Consider the following 14,321-nt stretch of genomic DNA (forward strand, 5'->3'; position numbering starts at 1 on the left):
GTGGCTTTTAATGCCCCACAATCAAACACTTTTATGTTAAAATACTGAACAGATGTTTATCTTATCCCAGGGGTCGGCAACCCGCGGCTCCGGAGCCGCATGCGGCTCTTTGATCACTCTGATGCGGCTCAGCTGCATACTTGCCGACCCTCCCGATTTTTCCGGGAGACTTCCTGATTTCAGTGCCTCTCCCGGGGCAAACATTCTCTGATTTTCACCCGGACAACAATATTGAAGGCGTGCTGTGATGACACTGCCTTTAGCGTCCGCTTTTTCACCATTCTATCTGCGTGCCGGCCCAGTCACATGTTGTATGCGGCCTCTGCTTACACACGTAAGTGACTGCAATGCATACTTGGTCAACGGCCATACAGGTCACACTGAAAGTGGCCGTATAAACAACTTTAACACTCTTACTAATACGCGCCACACTGTGAACCCACACCAAACAAGAATGACAAACACATTTCGGGAGAACATTTGCACCGTAACACAACATAAACACAACAGAACAAATACCCAGAATCCCATGCATCCCTAACTCTTCCGGGCTACATTATACACCCCCGCTACCACCAAACCCCGCCCCCCTAACCCCGCCCACCTCAACCGACGCATTGAGGGGGGGGTTGCTGGTAGCGAGGGTGTATGATGTATAATAGTAAGAGTGTTAAAGTTGTTTATACGGCCACCCTCAGTGTGACCTGTATGGCTGTTGACCAAGTATGCCTTGCAGTCACTCGTGTGTCTGCAGAAGCCGCATACATGTAACTGTGCTGGCACGCTGTTTGTACAGGTTGTAGAGGGCGCTAAAGGTAGTGCCATCACGGCACTCCCTTATTATTGTTGTCAGGGTGAAAATCAGCAGACATTCGATAGAACAGTTTCCCTGAAAGTCGGGAGCCTCCCCGAAAAATCGTGAGGGTTGGCAAGTATGACGCTGTCAAGCGGCATTCATATAAAACTTGCGGGCCGCACTAACATTACATTTTCATATTAAGGTGCGGGTCGCGTGTCTGAGACCCCTGGTTTATAGCACAAAGCAAAAAAAAACTTTGTATGCAGTGTTATTTCATTTTAAATTTCAAAAGAGTTTTGTGGCTCCCATTGTTTTCTTTAATTTGTGAAACGGGTCAAAATGGCTCTTTGACTGGTAAATGTTGCCGACCCCTGCCTTATAAACATCTGTTCAGTATTTTAACATAAAAGTGTTTGATTGTGAGGCATTAAAAGCCACAAAATGCAACGGGTACATCAGACCCACAAACGCTGGCTGAGTAACAACAATATGAATGCTCTGCTAGTTTCTGCATCCCATAGGGATTCTTCTTTTGTGTTTCTGCACCTGCGGTTCCCACACAAGGTTGCAACATTGTTTGTCAACACTGTCTGCTCTCATTTTCTCGCACATTTGACCCTCTGATGTTCTGTGTACCTACACTCTGTCCTCCTCCTGCCGAGGCCTGCTGTGTGTGTGTGTGTGTGTGTGTGTGTGTGTGTGTGTGTGTGTGTGTGTGTGGGTGTGTGTGTGTGGGTGCGTGCGGTACACAGATCATCAATTTCCACACTTCTATTGGTCATTAAATATGTATTCTGATATATGTTCTTCACAGAAAATGAGCTAAAGTCAGTGAGTCTCAGTTTGAAAAATTAATTAATTGTATAATTTTTCTTTTAATAAAAAATGAAAAACGGGTCCCACAGACCCGAACACGACACAAAAAAAAAAAAAAAAAAAAAATTGGGGGGGAGCTCACGATTTCCTGGTCGAACCAAACGTTTTGATACTTGAACGGTTCCGATCAGATGAAATTTTTGGGTTTTGGATCGCGCCAAACTTCGCGGCGGATTAATAATAAATAGATTATATTTTGGTGTAGAATCTTGGCCATTCACAGAATGAAAAGGTTCCACATCATTTAAAACAACTTGTTTAATGCAAAAGGGGATGTAAAATAAATCTTTACAGAAGTAGGAAAGGATATATTTAAAAAGGTGTTGTTTACTTTAGTCGCAGTGTCTCGGTCCACAGGCTGACTTTTTGTGGCTGACCATGAATTGGATGGGTTCCAACTGAATGCACGCCTCACAGCTGCCCTCTGATTGACAGTTATAACTACTCTCCTACTGCAGTTAGTTTGGTCAAATGTGAAGGCCAGGGCCCGAACCCTGGTACAGACTAAACACGGAAACCTGGGCCTTGTTCACACTGCAAGTCAATTCCGATTTTTTTTTGCCCATATGTGACCTGAGTGGGATTATTTCATGTTAATGTAAACCGTGCAATTCTGAAATGTCCAAATCCGACCCAGGCCTCTTTCGTATTTGGAAATAAATCAGATATATATCGAATGCGACTGCAGTCTGAACGCTGTGGTCGCGTTCATCCGACCAACACGCCATCAAGTAGCGAAAAGCGTCATAATTATTCGCCAAAATAGGCAGTTGCAAAATAGGGTTGTACGGTATACCGGTACTGGTATAGTATCGCGGTACTAATGAATCAAAAACGGTACTAAAAAGTACCGGTTCCCGGTCATGACAGTGCTGGTTTTGCGAGCAGAGGAGCATGTTCGGCAGCGCACAATCACGGAGTACTTACAAGCAGACACAATGTGTAGACAGAAAAGGGAGAATGAACACATTTTGGCCTAAAAATTAAAGATAAAGGTGAAGTTATAACACTGAAACGCCCTCAGGAAGAGGTGCTTTAAGACATGGCTGGCTAGCTAGCGGCGAACGTCCATTCGCAGTCGGCAGTGTTTTAGCTACTTCTAAATCACTAATCCTCGTCTCCATGGTGACAAATAAAGTATGTTTCTTACAAGTATCATCCCTGCAGGACGAGGAATAGCTAAACATGCTTCACTACACACCGTAGGAGGATACGATAGCTAACGCTAAATGCACCCTAAATGTAAACAAATGCCATGAGTGGATCTACACCTGACATCCACTGTAATAATACCAAGTACAATAGCGTCATCTAGTCATACTACTATGATTACATCGATATTTTTTATCTTCACAAAATCTTGTATCCCTTTTTTTTAAATGTATATTATGTTTATTAAGTCAGGAAATATGTCCCTGGACACATGAGGACTTTAAATATGACAAATGTATGATCCTGTAACTACTTGGTATCGGATCGATACCTGAATTTGTGGTATCATACAAAACTCATGTAAAGTATCAAACAACAGAAGAATTAGTGATTGTTAGATTTGAACAGAAGTGTAGATAGAACGTGTTAAAAGAGAAAGTAAGCAGATATTAACAGTAAATGAACAAGTGGATTAATAATAAATTTTTACAGTTTGTCCATAATAATGTTGACAAAATATTAGAATGATAAATGACAATATGTTACTGCATATGTCAGCAGACAGAAGTCTTTGTTTGTTTACTTACTACTAAAAGACAAGTTGTCTAGTATGTTCATTATTTTATTTAAGGACTAACTGGCAATAAGAAACATATGTTTAATGTACCCTAAGATTTTTTTGTTAAAATAAAGCCAATAATGACATTTCGTAATAATGTTTTTAGAACTCACGTCAATGTTCACCCACTCCTGTCTCCGACTGCTCGCCCGCACGCTCTTCGGAGCAGACGTAGCAAACGTCCCACAAACTGCAAGAGCCAAAGTGCTTGTCGTCTTCCGTCTTAATGTTCTACAATAATTCGGTTCAGAAAATGTTGACTTTGATTGCACCAAATCCTTGAAATTGACACAAACGCGCCACGACAGAGAATTGGAGCCATGTTTACGTGTGACGTCATGACGTCATGCATGCGGGTCAGATTGCGTTCACATGATCACATGAATGATTTCATAAAAAGATTGGATTCGACAAAAACAATTCCGATTCAGACATCCTACCCTGCAGTGTGCACGTACCCTAAGGCCCCTTCTACACTAAAGCTGGCTAAGGTTATCCAGGGTAAATCCCACCTAACCTTATCCTTGTCCACACATACACAATGGTCGTTTAAGACCCCCTCCCCGCCTCCGTCCGCCGGCACAACGCGACCTAGTACGCATGCGCGTAAACTGCGCGTGTCATAGTCACCTCCAGTGTTGCTTTGTGTGCAAGTTCTTAAATGTAACTTATCTGATCAATACCCAGTGTTGTGGTATTTCAATTAACCGCAATCCAGTGTGCTGTGGGGCCCTATTGTAGTGAATCACACCTGAGCCATCATAAATTAATCAAATCTTTAATGGACACGGGAAAGTAAACAATGTGATAAAGAACATTTTACATCAGTCAGTCTAGGGATGTAGATATCTGGTCAGGACACTCATCACTCTTTTGCCCTCACCTCCATTGTCCATTCCTTTTTGGTGACTTTATATACTCTGGACCTAGACGTTGAGTCCGTGACATACATGGCGGACAATAACTGATACATTATAAGAAAATGGAAGAGTTTGGGAACAACAGCAACTCAGCCACCAAGTGGTAGGCCACCTAAACTGACAGAGAGGGGTCAGCTGATGCTGAAGCGCATAGTGCAAAGACTTTCTGCACAGTCAGTTGCTACAAAGCTCCGAACTTCATTTAACCTTCCAATTAGCCCACGTACAGTACGCAGAGAGCTTCATGGAATGGGTTTCCATGGCCGATCAGCTGCATCTAAGCCATACATCACCAAGTCCAATGCAAAGCGTCGGATGCAGTGGTGTAAAGCACGTCGCCACTGGACTCTAGAGCAGTGGAGACGCCTTCTCTGGAGTGATGAATCACGCTTTTCCATCTGGCAATCTGATGGATGAGTCTCGGTTTGGAGGTTGCCAGGAGAACGCTACATTTCGGACTGCATTGTGCCGAGTGTGAAATTTGGTGGAGGAGGAATTATGGCGTGGGGTTGTTTTTCAGGAGTTGGGCTTGGCCCCTTAGTTCCAGTGAAAGGAACTTTGAATGCTCCAGGATACCAAAACATTTTTGGACAATTCCATGCTCCCAACCTTGTGGGAACAGTTTGGAGCGGGCCCCTTCCTCTTCCAACATGACTGTGCACCAGTGCACAAAGCAAGGTCCATAAAGACATGGATGACAGAGTCTGGTGTAGATTAACTTGACTGGCCTGCACAGAGTCCTGACCTGAAACCAGTTGAACACCTTTGGGATGAATTAGAACGGAGACTGAGAGCCAGGCCTTCTCGACCAACATCAGTGTGTGACCTCACCAATGCGCTTTTGGAAGAATGGTGGAAAATTCCTATAAACACACTCCGCAACCTTGTGGACAGCCTTCCCAGAAGAGTTGAAGCTGTAATAGCTGCAAAAGGTGGACCCACATCATATTGAACCCTATGGGTTAGGAATGGGATGGCACTTCAAGTTCATATGTGAGTCAAGGCAGGAGGCCAAATACTTTTGGCAATATAGTGTATATCGTTCAACCAAAATATATCAGGATTTGAGTTTTGATCCTTACCGCCCAGCCCTATGTGAATACTACACAAACCAGACTCCTAATCACATTCATGTTGGGTTGACACAAATCACACTGGGATTTATCACCAACATTCATTTTTGTATTCAATTTAAATGTAAGATACAATTGTCTGCTCAATGAAACTTTATTTAGCGAAGAATGGAATGCTTAAACCAGGGGTGTCAAACTATTTTTAGATTAGGGGCCACATGGAGAAAAACCTACTCCGAAGTGGGCCGGACTGGCAAAATCCCGGCCCGATAACTTAAAAATAAAGACAACTTCAGATTGTTTTCTTTGTTTACAAATAAAACAATCACAAATGTACAAATCATAATGTTGTGGGGGGTTTTACACTTACATGTTACGGTTAATAAATTATTTGTTGTTATCTATATTTTCTGAATAAATTATGTGATAACTCATTGGTGTTCATTTTCAATCTATCAAGATTAGGACTGCAACTAACGATTAATTTGATAATCGATTAATCTGTTGATTATTACTTCGATTAATCGATTAACAATCGGGTAAAAGAGACAAACTACATTTCTATCCTTTTCAGTATTTTATTGGGGAAAAAACAGCATACTGGCACCATACTTATTTTGATTATTGTTTCTCAGCTGTTTGTACATGTTGCAGTTTATATATATAAAAAAAAAAAAATTAAATTAAAAAAAAAATTCCTCTGCGCATGCGCATAGCATTGATCCAACGAATCGATGACTAAATTAATCGCCAACTATTCTTATAATCGATTTTAATCGATTTAATCAATTAGTTGTTGCAGCCCTAATCAAGATACATTTTTTTAATCAAAATCAAATTACAGGATGTTATTTATGTGGTTTGATTATTTTCCTTGACTGATGTACTAACATCATGTGGCTTATTTTGTACACATGTAACATCATTTTCAAAGATACGAAGAATCGCTATTGCGACATCTAGTGGACACATTTAGAACAGCTGTTTCATTGATTAAAAAATGTCAGGTACATTTTTACACAGCAAATCCATCACATATATCAGTATATTTCATATACTGTACATATATTACATATATCATATACTGTACATATATTACATATATCATATACTGTACATATATTATGTAAATATTACATATATGTTATATTTTATATTGCTACTATGGTACATTTTTAGTCTATTTTATACCTGCATTATCCTTTCCATCCTTACACTTTCCATCCTTTGTAGTTGAGCTACTGTGTGGAACAATTTCCCTTGTGGATCATTAAAGTTTGTCTAAGTCTAAGTCTAAATCGCAGGCCGGATAAATCCTGTTTGCGGGCCTGATCCGGCCCTCGGGCCGTACGTTGGACACCCCTGGCTTGAACGGTAAACTATGCAACAATTCAGGCAACATCATTGGAATGTAATCCACATGTGCATAAAAAAGTAATTCACAGCGCAGCAGAAAGTTTTGTTTTTAAATTAGTAAGTCAAAGCGAGCCATCACACTATTTAAATATCACTCTGTAAAAGCAGCCTTTACTTTGGAGCTCACAAAGTTTTACTCTGCGGAGCACCATGACCACAAAAAGCCAAATCGAATGGCAATTAAACGTGCATAAAGAAGTCACAGACGGAACCTAACAACTGTAGAAATATGCTATCTATTTGCATGTAAACTTCCCAAGGAAATGACTATGGCAGTAATCCCACGTGTACTATATTAATAAAGTTCTTGTATCAAATAAACTTGAATAGTAATCTCCAGAAGCGCTAATTACTTGACATTTTATAGTGTCTGAGTAATAATGAAGAGACATCTGGTGAGTGTACATGTTCTTCCCAACCTTGTCCTCAGCATTGTGCACGCCCCACTAAGCATCGCCTTCGGCCTCTCATTTGCATGAAATGCACTTGTTTCAACAAAGCCTCATTTGTATGAAGACGCACACCCACGCTCCCAGGAATTGCTCCCAGTCACTTGGGATTTACTTCAGTGGCTGGGAGGTTATATTGTGTCATTAATGTTATTGTGCCCCTTTGTCTGCATTGGAGGCTTGGACTTGTCGTTATTGTGTGTCTTCTTCTTGGAGATGATCACGAAGGAGTGATGAGTTATGGTCAAGTGCTGTATTTCTGGGAACCTCCGCTACATTCCACATATTTCAAAAACATGTGTAGTAAAAATCAATATATCAAATCATCTTGTTTTTGTACTACAAAACCCCAAACCAGTGAAGTTGGCACGTTGTGTATATGGTAAATAAAAACAGAATACAATGATTTGCGAATCCTTTTCAACGTATGTTCAATTGAATAGTCTGCAAAGACAAGATACTTAACGTTCGAACTGGGAAACATCTTTTTTTTTTGCAAATAATCATTAACTTAGAATTTAATGGCAGCAACACACAGCCAAAAAGTTGGCACAGGGCCATTTTTACCACTGTTACATGGCCTTTCTTTTTAACAACACTCAGTAAACGTTTGGGAACTGAGGAGACTCATTTTTGAAGCTTTTCAGGTGGAATTCTTCCCATTCTTGCTTGATGTACAGCTTAAGTTGTTCAACAGTCCGGGGGTCTCCGTTGTGGTATTTTATGCTTCATAATGCGCCACACATTTTCAATGGGAGACAGGTCTGGACTACAGGCAGGCCAGTCTAGTACCCGCACTCTTTTACTACAAAGCCACGCTGTTGTAACACGTGCAGAATGTGGCTTGGCATTGTCTCATTGCCTGAAATAAGCAGGGGCGTCCATGAAAAAGACGTTGCTTGGATGGCAACATATGTTGCTCCAAAACCTGTATGTACCTTTCAGCATTAATGGCGCCTTCACAGATGTGTAAGTTACCCATGCCTTGGGCCATCACAGATGCTGGCTTTTCAACTTTGCTCCTATAACAGTCCGGATGGTTATTTTCCTCTTTGTTCCGGAGGACACGACATCCACAGTTTCTAAAAACAATTTGAAATGTGGACTCGTCAGAACACTTTGCATCAGTCCATCTTAGATGAGTTCGGGTCCAGCGAAGCCCGGGCGTTTCTGGGTGTTGTTGATAAATGGCTTTGGCTTTGTATGGTACAGTTTTAACTTGCACTTACAGATGCAGCGACCAACTGCAGTTACTTAGTCAAGGCAAGATTTTATAATATCCAATCATCAACCATTGAGGTGGCCATCTTAACTTTGAACACACTGATCACATGTGAATCAAGTCCATACTAAGTCAACAGCCATACATGTCACACTAAGGGTGGCCGTATGAACAACACCAACACTGTCATAAATATGTGCCATATAGTGAAACCACACTAAACAACAATGACAAACACATTTTGGGAGAATATTTGCACCGCAACACAACATAAACACTACAGAAGAAATTCCCAGAATTCCCTGCAGTACCGACTGTTCCATTGGTGGATCTACACCTAACACCCACTGTGATGAGACCAAGTACAGGAGCGTATCTAGTCGATACTACTATGATTACATCGATATTTTTTAGCATCACAAAATCTTCTTTCGTTTTTTTGTATTTATATTATGTTTATAAACTGAGGAAATATGTTCCTGGACACATGAGGACTTTGAATATGACCAATGTAGATAGATAGATAGTACTTTATTGATTCCTTCAGGAGAGTTCCCTCAGGAAAATAAAAATTCCAGCAGCAGTGTACAGAATTGAGATCGAATTTAGAAAGTAAAAAGTCAATAATGGGGGTATAAATGGAAATAAAATAGAAAATATTACAATAAGAATAAAAATAAAAAGCAACAATAAGAATAAAAATATAACAGTAAAAATAAGAATATAACAAGAGAAACTAGGCAGTAGTGACCAATGTATGATCCTGTAACTACTTGGTATCGGATTGATACCTAAATTTGTGGTATCATCCAAAACTAATGTAAAGTATCAAACAACAGAAGAATAAGTGATTATTACATTTTAACAGAAGTGTAGATAGAACATGTTGAAACAGAAAATAAGCAGATATTAACAGTAAGTGAACAAGTAGATGAATAATTCATTTTCTACCACTTGTTGACAAAATAATAGAATGATAAATGACACAATATGTTACTGCATATGTCAGCAGCTAAACTAGGAGCTTTTGTTTGTTTACTTACTACTAAAAGACAAGTTGTCTAGTACGTTCACTATTTTATTTAAGGACAAACTTGCAATAATAAACATATGTTTATTGTACCCTAAGATGTTTTGTTAAAATAAAGCCAATAATGACATTTTTGTGGTCCTCTTTATTTAGAAAAGTACGGAAATATTTTGGTACCGGTACTGGTACCAAAATATTGGTATCGGGACAACACTACTTTGGACAGTACAAATTTAAATCTAAAACGACACACAACATGTACCGTATTTTCTGCACTGAAGGTGCACCGGGCTATAAGGCGCACCTTCAATGAATGGCATATTTCAAAACTTTGTTCATATATAAGGCGCACCGGATTATAAGGCGCATAGAATAGACCCTACAGTAAAGACTGGGGTTACGTTATGCATCCATTAGATGGAGCTGCGCTAAAGGGAATGTCAACAAAACAGTCAGATAGGTCAGTCAAACTTTATTAATAGATTACAAACCAGCGTTCTGACAACTCCGTTCACTCCTATAATGAATAAACAGCTGTTTTATTATTTCCCCAGAGGTAAAGTCAGTGACGTGGTGTTTTGTTTATCTTTTAACAACAGCAAGGTATAACATGTAGTGCAACATTTACATCACATAGTGGAGGGGAACTTTTCCTCCATTCAATAAACACGTACAAAACAGTCTGATACTTTTACAGTAAATCAAAAGTTAGTGCAATCACAATATAGTAGCACTCGAAATAGTGCAAAGCAATAACAATATATCAATAACTCAACGTTGCTCAAACGTTAATGTCACATAACACACAAAATAAACATGTAAAGCTCACTTTAATAAGTTATTCCTCATCCACGAATCCCTCGAATTCTTCTTCTTCAGTGTCCGAATTAAACAGTTGGGCGAATACGGCATCCAACATGCCCGCTGCTGCTCTATTCCCGTGTTCTACTGCGTGACTGATCGCCTTGAGTTTAAACTCTGCATCATAAGCGTGTCTCTTAATAGGAGCCATTTTGGGGTCTTTACATAAACACACAAATGGAAATGAAACGGCACGCCTCGCGCAGTCATATATCCCAGCATGCACCGCGCGCTTCTCCTTCTACGAGGGAAAATGAAGTCGACGTAGCTACCGTAGTTATTATTGGTCCATATATAAGGCGCACCGGATTATAAGGCGCACTGTCAGCTTTTGAGAAAATTTGAGGTTTTTAGGTGCGCCTTATAGTGCGGAAAATACGGTAGTCGATGTTTTAGTACTATGAATGTAATACCTACATATGTTGTGTTGAAGTAACTGTATTTTCTTTACTGTCCTGCCAGCTCAGGGATATGTGCGTGCAAGCCGGGAGTGTATGGACCCAAGTGTGACGAGTGCCACCCAGGATTCTTTCACTTCAGCAGTACCGGCTGTCAACCCTGCCAGTGTCAAAACCAAACCAACTACTGCCACCCACAGTCAGGTGAGGAATGCTGAATAATGTTGACTTGGTTTTCATCTTCCTGTTGTTGTATTGACAGAGCAAATATTGAAACGATTAGCTTCATCTAGCACTTTGTTGCGGTTCACTCGTGAATTGAGCCAATGATAAAAGTGTTCGTCTTGGTCCACATGTGACATTGTGATATGGCTGAAAACTGTATCATGATATAAGTGTTTTATATCGGTCGATATCGGTAACTATTGAGGTTTTATGACCTATGGAGGAGCAGGGGAAGAATAGATTTTATTTCGAATGTAACCTGATTATAATCCCCTCAGCTATCAAGGCAGAAAGGAAAGGAAATGTCAACACAAGCATGGAAAATGTAAACAATGTAAACAAAATATTAAAATCCCATTAAACACTTAACAATACGCTCTTAGAATGGATGTGCATGAATAAGGAATATGTAAAAAAAATAGTGCAAAGTGTGAAAATGCAGTCTTGGTGCTAGGAATTTTCAAAATGGGGTCCCAGGGACCCCATCAAGTCATTAAAAACGTTTTGCCAGTGGTAAGTTTTTGGGGTCCCACTTTTTTTGTAAGCGTTTTGAAAACAAATGATAAATGTGTGCATTACGCTGTTACATCTCACGTTCTGTATTGTGTTTTGGAAAAAGGTTGTCATAAACATTACTTAATTCATAAAAAAAATATTACAAAAGAAATCACATTTTTATTCACATGTAAATGGTTTCAGTTATAAACATTCATCAACATCAGATCTTTTTTTTTTTAAATGTTTTTTTTTTTGTTTGTTTGTTTGTTTGCCCTTTTTGTCTAGGAAAACTATGTGTTTTTATGGCAAACACACAAAATATGCAAAATCTTCCACAAAAAAATATTTTTCAAAGTGGAATACTTGATGTGAAGTAATCGGAATTGGATAGGTCAATAATTCATAAAAACATTGATTTTGATTCAATATTATGTTTTGAGTAGAGATGTCCGATAATATCGGCCGATAAATGCGTTAAAATGTAATATCGGAAATTATCGGTATCGTTTTTTTTATCGGTATCGTTTTTTTATTTTTATTAAATCAACATAAAAAACACAAGATACACTTACAATTAGTGCACCAACCCAAAAAACCTTCCTCCCCCATTCACACTCATTCACACAAAAGGGTTGTTTCTTTCTGTTATTAATATTCTGGTTCCTACATTATATATCAATATATATCAATACAGTCTGCAAGGGATACAGTCTGTAAGCACACATGATTGTGCGTGCTGCTGGTCCACTAATAGTACTAACCTTTAACAGTTAATTTGACTAATTTTCATTAATTACTAGTTTCTATGTAACTGTTTTTATATTGTTTTACTTTATTTTTTATTCAAGAAAATGTTTTTAATTTATTTATCTTATTTTATAATGTTTTTTAAAAAGTACCTTATCTTCACCATACCTGGTTGTCCAAATTAGGAATAATAATGTGTTAATTCCACGACTGTATATATCGGTATCGGTAATTAAAGAGTTGGACAATATCGGAATATCGGATATCGGCAAAAAGCCATTATCGGACATCCCTAGTTTTGAGCAATGACACCGCTCGTATTACCGCTCGTATTACCGCTCGCACCGCTCCGCTTGCACCACCTGCCACAGATAACGTTACCCATGCCGCTACCTCTCTGCTCGGCGAGCGCTTATGACGTTGCACGCGCGACAGTATGTGACGTATGTAAGAAGGTGCGCTTGTTTTATCTCTGTGCGAAGGAGAGACAAGAAAGAGTGAGAAAAGCCTGTAGTGCAGTGGTTCTTAACCTTGTTGGAGGTACCGAACCCCACCAGTTTCATATGCACATTCACCGAACCCTTCTTTCGTGAAAAATATTATTATTATTATTTTTGTTTTAAAATTCAAGACAAAGTTATGTTTTTTTTACTCGTGCACAAAATTAACCATGCATGAACATCACCTTGTTCAAAGAACAAAACCAACACAGTGCATGAACTCACAAAAAATTACACACTTGAAAATTAGATGGAAAATTAGAGGGAACATTGTTTGGGGATATCCATAATATTTATACTTCCTTTTTATTGTCATTCAAATTTTAACTTTACAGTACAGATACGCCGATAGGGAGAAGTTTTTATTTACACGATTGATTGATTGAATGAAACTTTTATTAGTAGATTGCACAGTACAGTACATATTCCGTACAATTGACCACTAAATGGTAACACCCCAATAAGTTTTTCAACTTGTTTAAGTCGGGGTCCACGTTAATCAATTCATGAGTCTGGTGTGTTTTGACCGCTGCGGCGGAGGCTCTGCCGAACCCCTGAGGCCGACTCACCGAACCCCTAAGGTTCGATCGAACCCAGGTTAAGAACCACTGCTGTAGTGTAATGCCCGCAGCTAAAAGCAACTGCGTGAGAACGTATACTCGAATACTCACGAAATAGTCATTTTCTACATCGCACAGAGACAAACCCGTGATATATCGAGTATATTCGATATATCGCCCAGCCCTAGGTGCAACAAAACTTGATAGTTGATACTGTCACCTGATTTGGTTGTTAGCGTGTCACTCCCACTAATCAGCGATCACGTTGCTCGGTTACCAAAAAGCGAGCGTCTTTGTTCATGCAACCAACCTTGCTTTGCAACTTCCATGATGATCGAGCGTTTTATCGAACATATTTTTTATCGATTACGGGTGTATCTATAGGGTATCGGACTGTCTGATTGTGGCGGTCCGCTTCCTGTATGATCAGTGTCAGAGCTTGGTCCGCATTGCCGGCAGTAAGTCGGACACGTTTCCAGTGAGGGTTGGACTCCGCCAAGGCTGCCCTTTGTCACCCATTCTGTTCATAACTTTTATGGACAGAATTTCTAGGCGCAGTCAGGGCGTTGAGGGGGATCCGGTTTGGTGGCTGCAGGATTAGGTCTCTGCTTTTTGCAGATGATGTGGTCCTGATGGCTTCATCTGGCCAGGATCTTCAGCTCTCACTGGATCGGTTTACAGCCGAGTGTGAAGCGACTGGGATGAGAATCAGCACCTCCAAGTCCGAGTCCATGGTTCTCGCCCGGAAAAGGGTGGAGTGCCATCTCCGGGTTGTGGAGGAGACCCTGCCCCAAGTGGAGGAGTTCAAGTACCTCAGAGTCTTGTTCACAAGTGAGGAAAGAGTGGATCGTGAGATCGACAGGCGGATCGGTGCGGCGTCTTCAGTAATGCGGACGCTGTATCGATCCGTTGTGGTGAAGAAGGAGCTGAGCCGGACGGCAAAGCTCTCAATTTACCGGTCGATCTACGTTCCCAT

General features: G+C 40.1%; 1 protein-coding gene across 1 annotated transcript in view; it reads left to right on the forward strand.

Annotated features, from left to right (window-relative positions):
- The window catches only part of LOC133619482 (multiple epidermal growth factor-like domains protein 9), a 126,901-nt gene that overhangs the window by 71,720 nt on the left and 40,860 nt on the right, over positions 1 to 14,321 (forward strand). The window contains exon 3 of the mRNA XM_061980530.1: positions 10,880 to 11,019. Within this exon, the coding sequence (XP_061836514.1) occupies positions 10,880 to 11,019 (140 nt within the window). The remainder of the gene's footprint in view (positions 1 to 10,879; positions 11,020 to 14,321) is intronic.

The sequence above is a fragment of the Nerophis lumbriciformis genome, linkage group LG20 (genome assembly GCF_033978685.3).
Source record: "Nerophis lumbriciformis linkage group LG20, RoL_Nlum_v2.1, whole genome shotgun sequence".
NCBI lineage: Eukaryota > Metazoa > Chordata > Actinopteri > Syngnathiformes > Syngnathidae > Nerophis > Nerophis lumbriciformis.